The sequence below is a fragment of the Myxocyprinus asiaticus genome, chromosome 35, assembly GCF_019703515.2.
Source record: "Myxocyprinus asiaticus isolate MX2 ecotype Aquarium Trade chromosome 35, UBuf_Myxa_2, whole genome shotgun sequence".
In the NCBI taxonomy this organism is placed as follows: domain Eukaryota; kingdom Metazoa; phylum Chordata; class Actinopteri; order Cypriniformes; family Catostomidae; genus Myxocyprinus; species Myxocyprinus asiaticus.
Genome location: NC_059378.1, coordinates 13,764,807 through 13,777,643, shown reverse-complemented (window position 1 = coordinate 13,777,643; position 12,837 = coordinate 13,764,807). Strand labels below are relative to the sequence as shown.

The 12,837-nt window shown below is 38.0% G+C and overlaps 1 protein-coding gene across 8 annotated transcripts in view; it reads right to left on the bottom strand.

Annotated features, from left to right (window-relative positions):
• Nucleotides 1-12,837, bottom strand: part of LOC127426266 (death-inducer obliterator 1-like) — a 32,722-nt gene that overhangs the window by 17,611 nt on the left and 2,274 nt on the right. For 5 of the 8 annotated variants that reach the window (XM_051672942.1, XM_051672945.1, XM_051672947.1 and 2 more), the window contains exons 2-5: nucleotides 9,509-9,575; nucleotides 6,391-6,504; nucleotides 5,080-5,968; nucleotides 94-454 (exon numbers count right to left, since the gene is read on the bottom strand). In XM_051672942.1, coding sequence (XP_051528902.1) covers nucleotides 94-454; nucleotides 5,080-5,968; nucleotides 6,391-6,472 — 1,332 coding nt within the window. In that variant the 5' untranslated portion in view covers nucleotides 6,473-6,504; nucleotides 9,509-9,575. Of the gene's footprint in view, nucleotides 1-93; nucleotides 455-5,079; nucleotides 5,969-6,390; nucleotides 6,505-9,508; nucleotides 9,576-10,251; nucleotides 11,847-12,837 lie in introns of those variants that run through there. The other 3 variants (XM_051672943.1, XM_051672949.1, XM_051672948.1) reach the window with 3 other exon arrangements.

The following is a 12,837-nucleotide window of genomic DNA, read 5'->3' as shown; positions in this document are numbered from 1 at the left end:
ATGTAAAACAAAGCCTATCAAAACAATGTCAATGTTTCTGTAACCTGATGAAATAATTACTGGTGCAGACCCATGGTTCATATAGCAACATACCGGCTGGAAAATCTTTATTTTCTTTTTCCCACTTGGATTGGTAGCCTTCTCGATCCTGCCCTTTATGCCCAGGTCACCAGCAGCTTTCTCCTCTGTAGCAGCTATAGCAGTGCTTGATGTAGATGATGTGCTGCCAGCATCAGGACTGGACTCTGTTTTACGAGGGCCAGCTACTGGCCGTTTGCCATTCTCTGCTTCTGCAGTGGACGCATTGGTCTTGGGAATCTGCCCCTTCTGTGTGTTGCATTTAGGACAGACGTAGTCCTCTCCATTTCTCTCCATCAGTCGGCCCCGTGCCTCAGTGATGCCAACACAGTCGCCATGAAACCACTCCTCACAACGATCGCAGCAGATCATGAATCTAAGCACAAAGATTTTTAAAAACCAAACACCCTCAAAAAATAATGCGAGCAATTATTAAAGCCCCTATTGATATGATAAATCCTCTGCTGACAGATTTAGAAAGCAAGCAAAGGACAACTTTTCACTAGTGCTGTCATTCAATAAAAATGTTAATTGAATTATTTTTGAGTTAATCGCAGATTAAAACTGACTAATAATATATATATATATATATACACACACACACACACACACACACACACACACACACACACACACACACTTTTCCTGTTAAAATGCTTGTACTTCCTTCATAGGAAAGAAAACAACAATAAAACGTAACAATACTGCTTTATCAACAATTTCCCAAACAAAGCCTTCCACAGTATAAAGATAGAAATGCACTGAAATAGCACCAATTCAAGTAACATTAAATGTGAAAAGTTGACTAAATTAAAGAATTAGTCCCCATTCATTGCAATGTGAATTAAATCTCTTAAAACCTCATCCTCCACAATATTAATCAGATGGCAGGCTGTGGCTACACCTGTTATCCAGCTTCAAGCTCTTCTTTAAAGTTTGAACTCGACATGAAAATCCTGCAAAAAACGGCAGAGTTCAGAACGGCATACTACCCATACTGCTTCTGTCATATCTATGAACTGCAGAAAAAGCAAGAGTAGTATGGTAGTATGCCATCCCGAACACGGCAAATGTTTTTTCTGCTTTTAACGCTGACTAGACGATAACTAAGGTGGTGGAAAAGGCCGTTATCGATTTAATCAGCCTATTTTAAAATCAATTTATTTTATGTAAAAAAAAAAAATAAAGTATTTCCTTACTATGACACGCACAGACCTAAATTCATCCAAAATGAATAAAATCCCAGATGCAGTTTATTGTGCAACCAAAATCCAACTTATGATATGGTGCATGATGCAGGACTTTTGTCTATAAACTAGCCCAAACACACTTACTTATTTTGAAATGAACATTTGGCTCCATTACAACACTCTATATTTAAGTATTGACCAAATTAAGCTTTTTATATCCTTTATATTCAACATATATATATATATATATATATATATATATACACACACACACACACACACACACACACACACACACACACACACACATCAATCAGCCACAACATTAAAACCACCTGCATAATATTGTGTAGGTCCCCTCGTGCCACCAAAACAGCGCCAACTCGCATAGCAGAAATACTCAAACCAGCCCGTCTGGCACCAACAATCATCAATGCATTTATCTAATCAGCCAATCGTGTGGTAGCAGTGCAGTGGATAAAAACATTCAGATACGGGTCAGGAGCTTCAGCTGGGGAAAAAATGTGATCTCAGTGATTTGGACCATGGCATGATTGTTGGTGCCAGACGGGCTGGTTTGAGTATTTCTGTAACTACTGATCTCCTGGGATTTTCACACAGAACAGTCTCTAGAATTTACTCAGAATGGTGCCAAAAACAAAAAAACATCCACTTAGGGGCAGTTCTGTGGGTGGAAACACCTCATTGATGAGAGAGGTCAACAGAGAATGGCCAGACTGGTTTGAACTGACAAAGTCTACGGTAACTCAGATAACCGCACTTTACAATTGTGGTGAGAAGAATAGCATCTCAGAATGCTATTCTGAGATGCGGGTTGGTGCTGTTTTGGCAGCTAGAGGGGAACCTACACAATATTAGGCAGGTGGTTTTAATGTTGTGGCTGATCAGTGTATATATACAGCTCTGGAAAAAATTAAGAGACCACTGCAAAATTATCAGTTTCTCTGGATTAACGATTTGTTGGTATGTGTTTGAGTAAAATGACGATTTTTGTTTCATTCTATAAAGTAGTGACAATATTTCTCCCAAATTCCAAATAAAAATATTGTCATTTAGGGCATTTATTTGCAGAAAATGACAACTGGTTAAAATAACAAAAAAAGGTGCCTGGGTAGCTCAGCGAGTATAGATGCTGACTACCACCCCTGGAGTCGTGAGTTCGAACCCAGGGTGTGCTGAGTGACTCCAGCCAGGTCTCCTAAGCAACCAATTGGCCCGGTTGCTAGGGAGGGTAGTGTCACATGGGGTAACCTCTTCGTGGTCGTAATTAGTGGTTCTCGCTCAATGGACACATTGTAAGTTGTGTGTGGATCGCGGAGAGTAGCATGAGCCTCCACATGCGGAGTCTCCGTGGTATAATGCACAACGAGCCACATGATAAGATGCGCGGATTGACAGTCTCAGAAGCGGAAGCAACTGAGACTTGTCCTCCACCACCCGGACTGAGGTAACCGCGCCACCACGAGGACCTACCAAGAAGTGGGAATTAGGCATTCCAAATTGGGAGAAAATAATAATTTTTGCCTCGAATAATGCAAAGAAAACAAGTTCATTTTCATTTTTAAACATTGGGCTAGCCATGACAGGGCATTGATCCAGTGGTCTTCCATCCACACATTGACGATGATCTGTCGGTGCTTCAGCAAGGCTGGAATCGGACAGATTAATCTTTGTGAAGGACGCATGAATCAAGCCACGTACATGGTTATCCTGGAAGAAAACTTGCTTCCTTCTGTGCTGAGTGTTCCCCAACTCTGGGGATTGGGTTTTCCAGCAAGACAATGCTCCATGCCACAAAGCCAGGTCAATCAAGGAGTGGATGGAGGACCACTGGATCAAGACCCTGTCATGGCCCAATTTCCAGACCTGAACCCCATTGAAAACCTTTGGAATGTGATCAAGAGGAAGATGGATGGCCACAAGCCATCAAACAAAGCCGAGCTGCTTTAATGTTTGCACCAGGAGTGCCATAATGTCACCCAACAGCAATGTGAAAGACTGGTAGAGAGCATGCCAAGACGCATAAACGCTGTGATTAAAAATCAGGGTTATTCCACCAAATATTGATTTCTAAACTCTTCCTAAGTTAAAACATTAGCATTGTGTTGTTTAAAAATTAATATGAACTTGTTTTCTTTGCATTACTCAAGGTCTGAAAACACTGCATCTTTTTTGCTATTTTGACCAATTGTCATTTTCTGCAAATAAATGCTCTAAATGACAAAATATGCATTGGAGGTTAAAAATGTGGATGAAAATTGTAAATGATGGAAGTTTTAGACATAGCAAATACCCACAAGGTGTCAGTGATTGCTTTTATTTCACTGTTATACTGTAGAATCAAGTTGTTCTAACTGTAGGATCCATCAGAGGAGGAATACAGAGGGGGGAAGTAATCGGCAACTATCAGCATAGATTTGCAGAATTTTTTTTTTTTCAAAAAGCAACTATTAGCATCGATTAAACTGTAAAACCGATATATCGGTCTACCTTTAGCGCTGACATTACACAATGTGCCCATGTAATGATATTTCATCCAAATATTCCGGTAATCAATAGCTGACGCCTCAAATCGGGTTCACAGCCAACAACTTCAACTCCAACTAGTTAGCTGGCAGCAGCATTCCCTCATCAGTGCCATGCATCGTGTGTTTGGCTTTTGGTAAGAGCTAAGACTTGACATTCTTCTGTGGTAATTAAATTCCACCTTACAAAGGAGGCAAAGTACTTAATTTTTGTCACAAGTCCCATCCATGTTAGTGTTGTAAGAGGACCTTTCTCCATCATTTGACCACTGACATGGAATTGCAGTTGTATGTGTTTGTGGTGCGTAGGTCAGTGTAATTGGATCCGGACACATCGCTTCTGCTTTATTCCAACCAGTGATTAGAACTCACACGGCGCTAAATAAAATGTCAATATCTAATGTTACAATTTGTAAATATGTTAATCACATTAAAGATAAGTTTATACGTTAAACATTTTTAATTAATCACATTCGTTAACATGTTGATTTTGACAGCTCTACTTTTCACTTGTTACAGACAGGGCTGGTTTGAACTAAGATTGTTGCTTGTCATTGTTGTGTCATGCCTGGTAATTATACAGTGTAACATTAAAATAGGGTTAAAGGAACAACTTTGCCAAAAGACTATCGACTTTCTGGGCTGATCGTTTGTTGTGGCTGATAATTTATCATTTAACTTTTTGCATTTGCAACTGCAGAAGCTACTAGCTACTTTTAATTAAAAACCACAGATCTGACTGCAATCTGACCAACTTTTAACTACAACTTTTTAATTTGCTTACAAATTATAAGTGTTCCATTTCATAATTTAGGAAATATGATAATCATAATAGTAATCTGTAAAAACATCAAACAGATTGGATAGGCATGTGTACAACAACTAGTATAATACACCAAACATTTGTTTCACTCAAATATCAAACTATAGCATGAGATATGAGTATCTAGATGTAGGTCTATATATAGTATGAGAACCCTCACAAACATAAGATATATACAAATAAAAATGTGTTACTTATTAAAAAATCATATTGTTGATTACAGCAGATAATTCCCATTAAAAAGAGCCAACAACGATCTTAAAATAATCCTCACAGAGCGACATGACATGCTAACTGCGGCAAAAAAAAAAAAACAGCTTCTTTCCGTTAATACGTTAATATACAGCAACATATTATCGGTTAAAATTATTGTCTTTAATTCCACTATCGGCATCAATAATATCAGCGGTCAGTTACACTTTCGGCCACCTAAGACACATACCTTTTGTTGTGCTTCTGCCTGCAGATGCAGTATAGTGCATTAGGGTCATAGCCGTCGCTGTCGGACTCACTGGACGATGACGACGACTCATCATCATCCTCCTCCTCCTCCTCTTTGCAGAGCTTTGCTTCAGCTTTGGGATTAGTGTCTCTTTTATAGTCTTTACTGATTGCTCTGGAAGGTCGTCTACTTATGGACTCGTTTGGGGACTTCTCTTTGCTCTTCTTACACTTCTCCTCCTCCTCCCCATCTTCCTCTTTCTTCACATCCATCACTTGTTCTTCATCTTTTAATTCCTCATCCTTTCCATCTTCAACACTGGCCCCAGTCTCAACATGTTCTTGAGACTCTTTGGTTACTTCACATCCAGCTTCCTCTTCGTTTTCAGAGCTGCCGTCATCACTGTCTGAATCACCAACCGCTTTACGCTTGACCGCTCTCCTTGTCCTTCCTCGGCCCCTTTTCCTTTTTCCTGGGGAGGCAACTTTCTGTTCCTCTGTTTTGGCCTCTGCATTTCCATCAAAGCTGGCTTCGGAGGCTGTTTCGGCATCAGTTGGGGTCTGAGATGGAGGATCCCCTCCCTCAAATCGTGAGGGACAACTCCTTCTTCCCGTTCCTCTTCCACGCTTCACAGTGACCAGAAACTCTTCCAGTTTATCTGTGCGCTTAGCCTGCCTACCGCTGCGACGCACTGGGGCGCTTTTGCCCTCTGGGGTCTCTGCTACCATCTCTGCTGGGACTTCCCTCTTAGCTATGGTAGTCCGACGAAAGCCCCAAGTCTTCTTAAACTCACGAGAGGGCTTGGATTTTTCAGGGTCCTCTATTTTATCTTCACCAACATAATCAGGGTCTTTTTGATCTTTGACTTCTTCTAAGACCGATGTTGGTTCTGTGTGCGAGATGTAGCAAAAATATAGTTCGACTCAAAAATGAATGACAATACTTCACAAAAATGTAAGCCTTTAATTATCAGCATGCAATATTATATTCTGATTAAAACTGATCAAACTGTGATACATGGATTTAGGTTGACATATAAATCAACGAAAGTGCAAGTGAAATGAGTCAAAACAAGGGTAAGCAAATTTAATTGGCATTGTGACACCTGCAACACCAAATTCTGACAAGATTATTAATCAAAGCTTTTTGTTTTTTAACATGTTCCAGTGCATATCCAGAATTAAGTGCCCCTTCAGTGATTTCATCCCATTTCAGTAATTCCCCATTTAAAACCCTTCAGGCTTTCTGACTCCAGTGAATCCCACGGCTCTCTTGTACAGAAGTGCATGTGGTGGAGTGGGCCGTGGGTACCTTGTGAGCTGGTATCCACTGGATCCTGGCTGGACTCAGGCTCTGGGGCTTGAGCCAGCTCAGGGCTCACACTCTCCTCCATAGCAGAGAGACACTACTTTTGAAACAGAATATCTACAATTAAGAAAGAAGAGAGTTTTAATGGAGACCCAAGCTCCCAAATATTACTAGAAGCTATAAGTGTTTAGTCTTCTCAGCTGGGTGGTGTATGTGTGTCTAAATGGAGCCTATTCTGCTTAGGCTATTGCTATGTATTTAATGAATTGATATGCGGATGAGGCATATAAAAAGGAATTAACATGCTGCAGATGTTTAAAGGTGCCCCATCTCAGAATATCCTCGAATAATATTCAACAGAAGTGTTTGGAGATCTCTAACCTTTTCTACCCATGGCAGTGTCCATAAAGTCATCCAAAAAGACACTTTTAACAGTTTATAGAGTACGATCAGTACAGAAGTTTTCCACTGATAACACTGATGGGAAACCATTTCTCATCTTTTCTCTGCTCAAGTTCAAGACTGCGCTGCCACATGAATCCGTATATCGTGAAGAGGAATTTGGGCACTAACAAGGGCCTTCCCTGACTCACTCAAAATTGGAAGACTGATGACTAAATTACCTGTTATTCAATTTTAAGGTTAAGCATTAATCGTCGATCAATTCATCAATAAAGTCACTGTATTACACACAACGATAGATATCCTGCTTTAATTTGGTTTAGGGATGTGCACGAATAGTTGAGTAATTGTGTACTCGTTCTGCACCAGCTACTCGAATATTAAAATCACTACAGGAGTATCGTAAATTAATTTCCTTTCCCCATTTGCCTACCGTGAGCAGCGGTGAATTACATTGTATTTTGCCTCAGAATCTCTCACCAAACACTGCAGTTACAAATGAGTCCACTGGAGATGCTGGATGAGAGAAGGTGATATTATGGCATCTGTGCTTCTAAAGCAAAGCCAAGTTATATTACAAGACAATACTTATTACAGTATTATTACAATAATATTTTGATTCTTATTGAACTCTATATTTGGTTCTTGTTGGAGTCATGCAAACCAACAGACACGGATAAGCTTTTGGAAAGAAAATACAAATCCAGCTCGGAAGCTGATCAGACCAATATGTGTGCATTTACGTGAAATCTACGAACACGAGCAGTGCACATTTTATAAAAAGCAAACTCTCACCACTTGTTTTTCTGAATAATAACATGTGAAATGATAAAAATGTGAGAGCATTTATGTACACTCATAGTTTATAGTAGTGTGTTACCCTCATGCCATCAGTATTGGTTTCTATGTAAGCTCCGGTTGAGAGCAAATATTTTGCTGTTATTTTTTATTATTTTTCATCTTTATTAATGGATATTATTCATTTTTTCCCCAAAAGAAAAGCATAGTTTGTTAAAGTTCTTATTTTTAAAATGTTCTTGTAAACATTTGTGAATAAAAAAAATTATACATTTCACCTACATGTCAAATGTGTTATTTTTAACATGCATTTTAATTTACAAGTAATTGGGTACATGTTTTTTGTGGGTTAGAGTACTCGACTACAAAATTACTCAAAAATGCAGATATCTGATTTATCATGCATCATCTTTGCTATCCTCAATCTTGTTATCATTACTGGTAAATAAAGAAGAAATCTGAGCACAAGATGTAGCATGCTTGACTAAAAGCTACCTTGCGTTTTAAGATATTGTACCTGAAACTTCTAAAGACTACAATCATTACTCTCTACAAGTACTTAATGTAGAAATCCATGAACACTGACAAGATTTATATTTATATAAAAAAAAAAAAAAAAAAAAAAAAAAAATTCTTTAGAACCTCCACAATCTACAAGCACCATTTTGAGTCTCCACTAGGGCTGGGCGATATGACAACATTTTTATCACATTGTTTTTTTTTTTTTCATATCACTTGATATCGATATTTATCATAATATGATACCATTAATGGGGAAGGAAATGCATTCCACATGTTTGTTAGACCTCCATAATAAATGTAAACATAACTTGCTTGTCTACAAGTAAACCCCACAGGGAAAGATAATTTATTTTAAAGTTCAAGTATAATGTTTAGGATTTAATCCTACATAAAGTGTGTGACCTCTTTTGCCACAATTTCGTCTTCAGCGGACGTTTGACTCTTCCCCCATGGTCATTCATTAAGTTTCCAACAATGTTCACCGACACGTCAACTATGTAACCCGTACATGACATAATTGCTGTAGCCTAAAAGTAATTACGTCCACTGAAAGACTTTCTTGCTAATGTCAAAAAATGTGCAGACGTGACAATGGATGGGCAATGGATCATGACAACACATTTAACTAAATAGCACATAAATAAACAGCAATGGTGTTGATGTCGGAGTTGCTGTTGTGTTCAGTCGATAGCTGTATTGCATTGCCAGTGCTGTCTTGTTCGGTACACAACAATATTAGCCAGACTGCTAGCAGCTACCTAGCATTATCACTTGTTTACATGACAGCAGAGCTAGGTAGCCGCTAGCCAGCTAACACTTCCTAACCAGCTGATTTCATGACTGCGATTCAGTCAGCGAGTTGCGTGTATAATTTTACCGAACTGCTTGCGTTTTTAGCAATGCACCTGCTTGTCTACACATAGAACAAACTAAATATTGAAAATTACTCAAAAGTTTATCATCAATAGCAAGGATTGTTTTCCTGATAAATATATATAGATTGTTTTATCACCCTGCCCTAGTCTCCACCCATACCAGTCAAAGAAAACAGCAGTTTCATCTTTAATAAGACTTTTATTTATGGATATAGAATGGGTATTGAATCATTCTAATAATGAAAAGTTGACTCTTGTTTAAAGCTAAAATAAGTCAGAATAATGCAGCATATTACAACGAACACTGCTTTTTAATGGGAAGGGCTGCCAACCATGCACTGCATTAACCCTCTGAAAGAAAAAATGTCAGGCTCTGTCTATTATGCATTTTGCACTGCAGATAGTGTCGAAACATTTAGTCACTTTACAAGGTCAAAGCTACTCAACACCACCAGACAAACAGTTAGTTTCAAAATCATATATAATAATAACAGTCTCAAAATAATAGTAGTGAAATGCTGTACCTGTTTGTATCAACCTTCCAGGCTTGTCAACAATGAAGACTGAAACTCTTCTATTAGAGATACTTTTCTAAAAACAAAACAAAAAAAATTAATCAGTAAGACTAGTAACAAAAACTTGTGTGGATTGACACAGGTTACATCAATATTATCCAGTATATCCTTTCATACATACATTATATATATATATATATATAAAGCTGTTTGTTTTGTCAAACAAATACTTGTGTTTATGATTAATTGTCGAATACATGGCTTTCATGATTAACAGTCATACTTCCTAAAGTGTATGTGTGCTTTACTTGGAATCACATTATAAAATAGGGGATATATGATTTCCTTTAAAGTTAGCATGAAATCAAAATGGACCCTATCTATTTCCTTAATGAATGTTACTGGTATTATTGTGAACGATTCATCCATGCGTATGTTCTTTTGACAAACATTTTTTACTTCATAATTTTAAATCAAAATGTCAACTCTCTCTTCTGCTGATATGACTGACTCTTCTCTGCTAACATATGCAAAAGCACTTGGCAGTAAAGCCAATAATCAAAAGTTTTAAGTCAGTTTTAAACTTTCATGTACACAAACCTGGTGCAGAAATGGTGAGGAGGTGTATTTTCGGTTGTTTTCCCTACCAAAACCCTACAAACTACATTGGTTTTTCAGCTGTTGGCTTAAATTTTTACATTTCAAAGGAGGAATAACAGTGAATCTGGTGTAGTGTTCTAGGCATTTCACACCTGAATGTTTCCCGGGGTGATCACTTCTGATGAAACAAGTCGGATGGGGAGAAAGTGGCTGGAGTGTATTCATATTTTTTTATTGCAGGCATTTTCATAGGCATCTTGGGATGTACAGTACGAGTATGTGTTCTTTATTCTTAATATTTAGTGTTTTGTGATTCAAAACTTGGAAATATTGTTATCTTTCACTCGCTTGTTTCTCATTCATCTGCACTGGACTTGCACAACAGCTCCAGCCTCATCGTAAGCAAAGACAGCGATGTGCTGTGTGCGTTTGTGGGCGGGTTATGTATTAATGTTGTCAGTTAGATCATCATTCGGTTCTCACGTCACTGCAAAAGCAAGCTGATATTGAGATCGGTTCTCAGTTTCACCGGTAACCGGCTCTGGCATGGTGAAAAGGGTTGTGTGTGTTTGTGACTGTAAACTAAAGCCTATTGGCATTTTTTTTAAAGGGACAAGCCGTTCGACATGTCCCACCCCCACTTCCAGTTTCAGTAGGAAATACTCCAAAACACCAAATAGAACTGCACTCATCAAGACAGTTCACTGTGACTTTAAGGCTTTAAAAATCTATGAATTACATGAAACATAATATTTTAAATATCAAAATATTTCCAAATACTTCAAATATCAGTCTCTCTTTTTAGTCTTAGCCAAATTTTATTTGACACTGTTGTTTATGTAACCCAGCCAAACTGAATAACTGTTAAATTACATTTTATTAAAGTATGCAATAGTTAAATATTTCTGTCCTAAATTCTTAACTTTCACATGTTATTTGTGTGCTCTTCTATTAAACCCACAAGCCCTTATTTCGTATGAAGGAATAGCTTTAACCGTTTAAAGGCCGTGTCATTAACACTGCGTGTATGAACCCACAATGACCAAGAACATTTGCCATTACAAGATTGTTAAAGTTAAAAACAAAACGCTTTGTGTACACTATCAAAATCCTCAATTATATTTCTGCAGGAGTTTGAAGCAAACCTCTGCAGATGCATACGGAATGTGCACAGTACAGTATGCGTGATGCAAATGTCATTTTCAGCACAGTCTGCATGTGCGGACCAGATATTGTTGACATGCATACAGTCCTTATCTGTGTGCATCGTCAGCGCATGCGTCTGCTGTTGACCATACTAAGAGAGTATTACAAAGCAGTCATAGTGCTCACACGTCAAATATGCTCATATTCGCTTACAGTCACGAATGCTTTGAAAGGCTGAGCGCTTGGCCGTGTGCGAGACGACCCGGAACATGGGAAAATGAAGTCTACTCAAGCTTTAGCCTTCAGTGAGATGGTCGGAGTTCAATCGAATGAGAAACAGAAATGCGTCATTCATAGCATTTACATATCCGCTTAAAATTCCCTTATTTGGACAGTAAAATGTGATTGGAATTTGGAGTGCAAAAAAATTAATCAAATAACCATGATTAGAAGATCATTTTATCATCATGATAGGCTTAGTATCAGGTCAAGTTACACAGAGAAATTAAGAATTAGTAAATGATGTGGTTGTTTTAACTTAAACCATGTATCAAAATTGTAAAGCAAGATAAAATGTTGTACATCTTTTCAATTTGTTCTCCTGTAAAAAAAAAACAAAAAAAAAACTGGATGTTAATGTAACAAATAAAAAATAATGTACAAGTAACTGGGTCTGAAAAGAAAAATCTATGAAAACCATACAGTCAATTAATTTTCATAAACAGCAAGATTATCATTCTTGAATATACTACCAGCAGAAAGACTTAGGCCTATACATAATTAAAAAGCTTTCGTAGAATTGATTTGACTCTTTGGGCAGCTCAAACATAAAACCGTGTTGATTTAGACCACCACTAAAAATGTAGTTGACAAACACAACCAACTTATTGTTTAAATCTAGTCCTACCCTAAAAGGAACAAGTTTCCAAAAATTGATTTCTAATGCAGTGTTTAATTGACTTTTGTTCATATTGGTCAATTAATGCCGCATTAAGGCCGTTTCACAGGGGACAAGGCAAGCGCGAGTATCTAGTTCATTTTCAACGAGAGGCACACAGAAAGTGGCAAATCGCGGGCGGTTTTGCTAGCGGCACGGAGGCAGTGCACAAGCGGTGCTCATGCACCCAATATCCTGCCGCTTTCACGTGTACAGCTCTTCACGACAGGCGCCACAAGAGGTACAAATATTTTATCTTTTTGTGAGCAGCAGCGGCAGCCACGTTGACTTTAACCAATCAACAAACAGATTATTAACAAAAAAATCATAGAACATTTCACTGAGCTCATATCAGAGTGCTGAAAACATGGAGAAGATAGCTTTAAATGTAAGGGAATTTCTTGAGTTGTATGACACGTCAAAAATCTCATACAGAGATATAAATAAAAAAATCGAGAGCGTGGGAGATTGTGAGTGCAGGAGTTACATCCAAAATCTCATAGTTAATCGTGTGACATTTTGCTAGTCATAAACTAGACACAATATTTACTTAATTCCCATGAAACTATAAATAACAAATAATATATTATTTTGTGTGGTTCAATGATGTGCATAGTGAAAATATGCATCAGGTTCAGGCAGGTTAGACAGACAC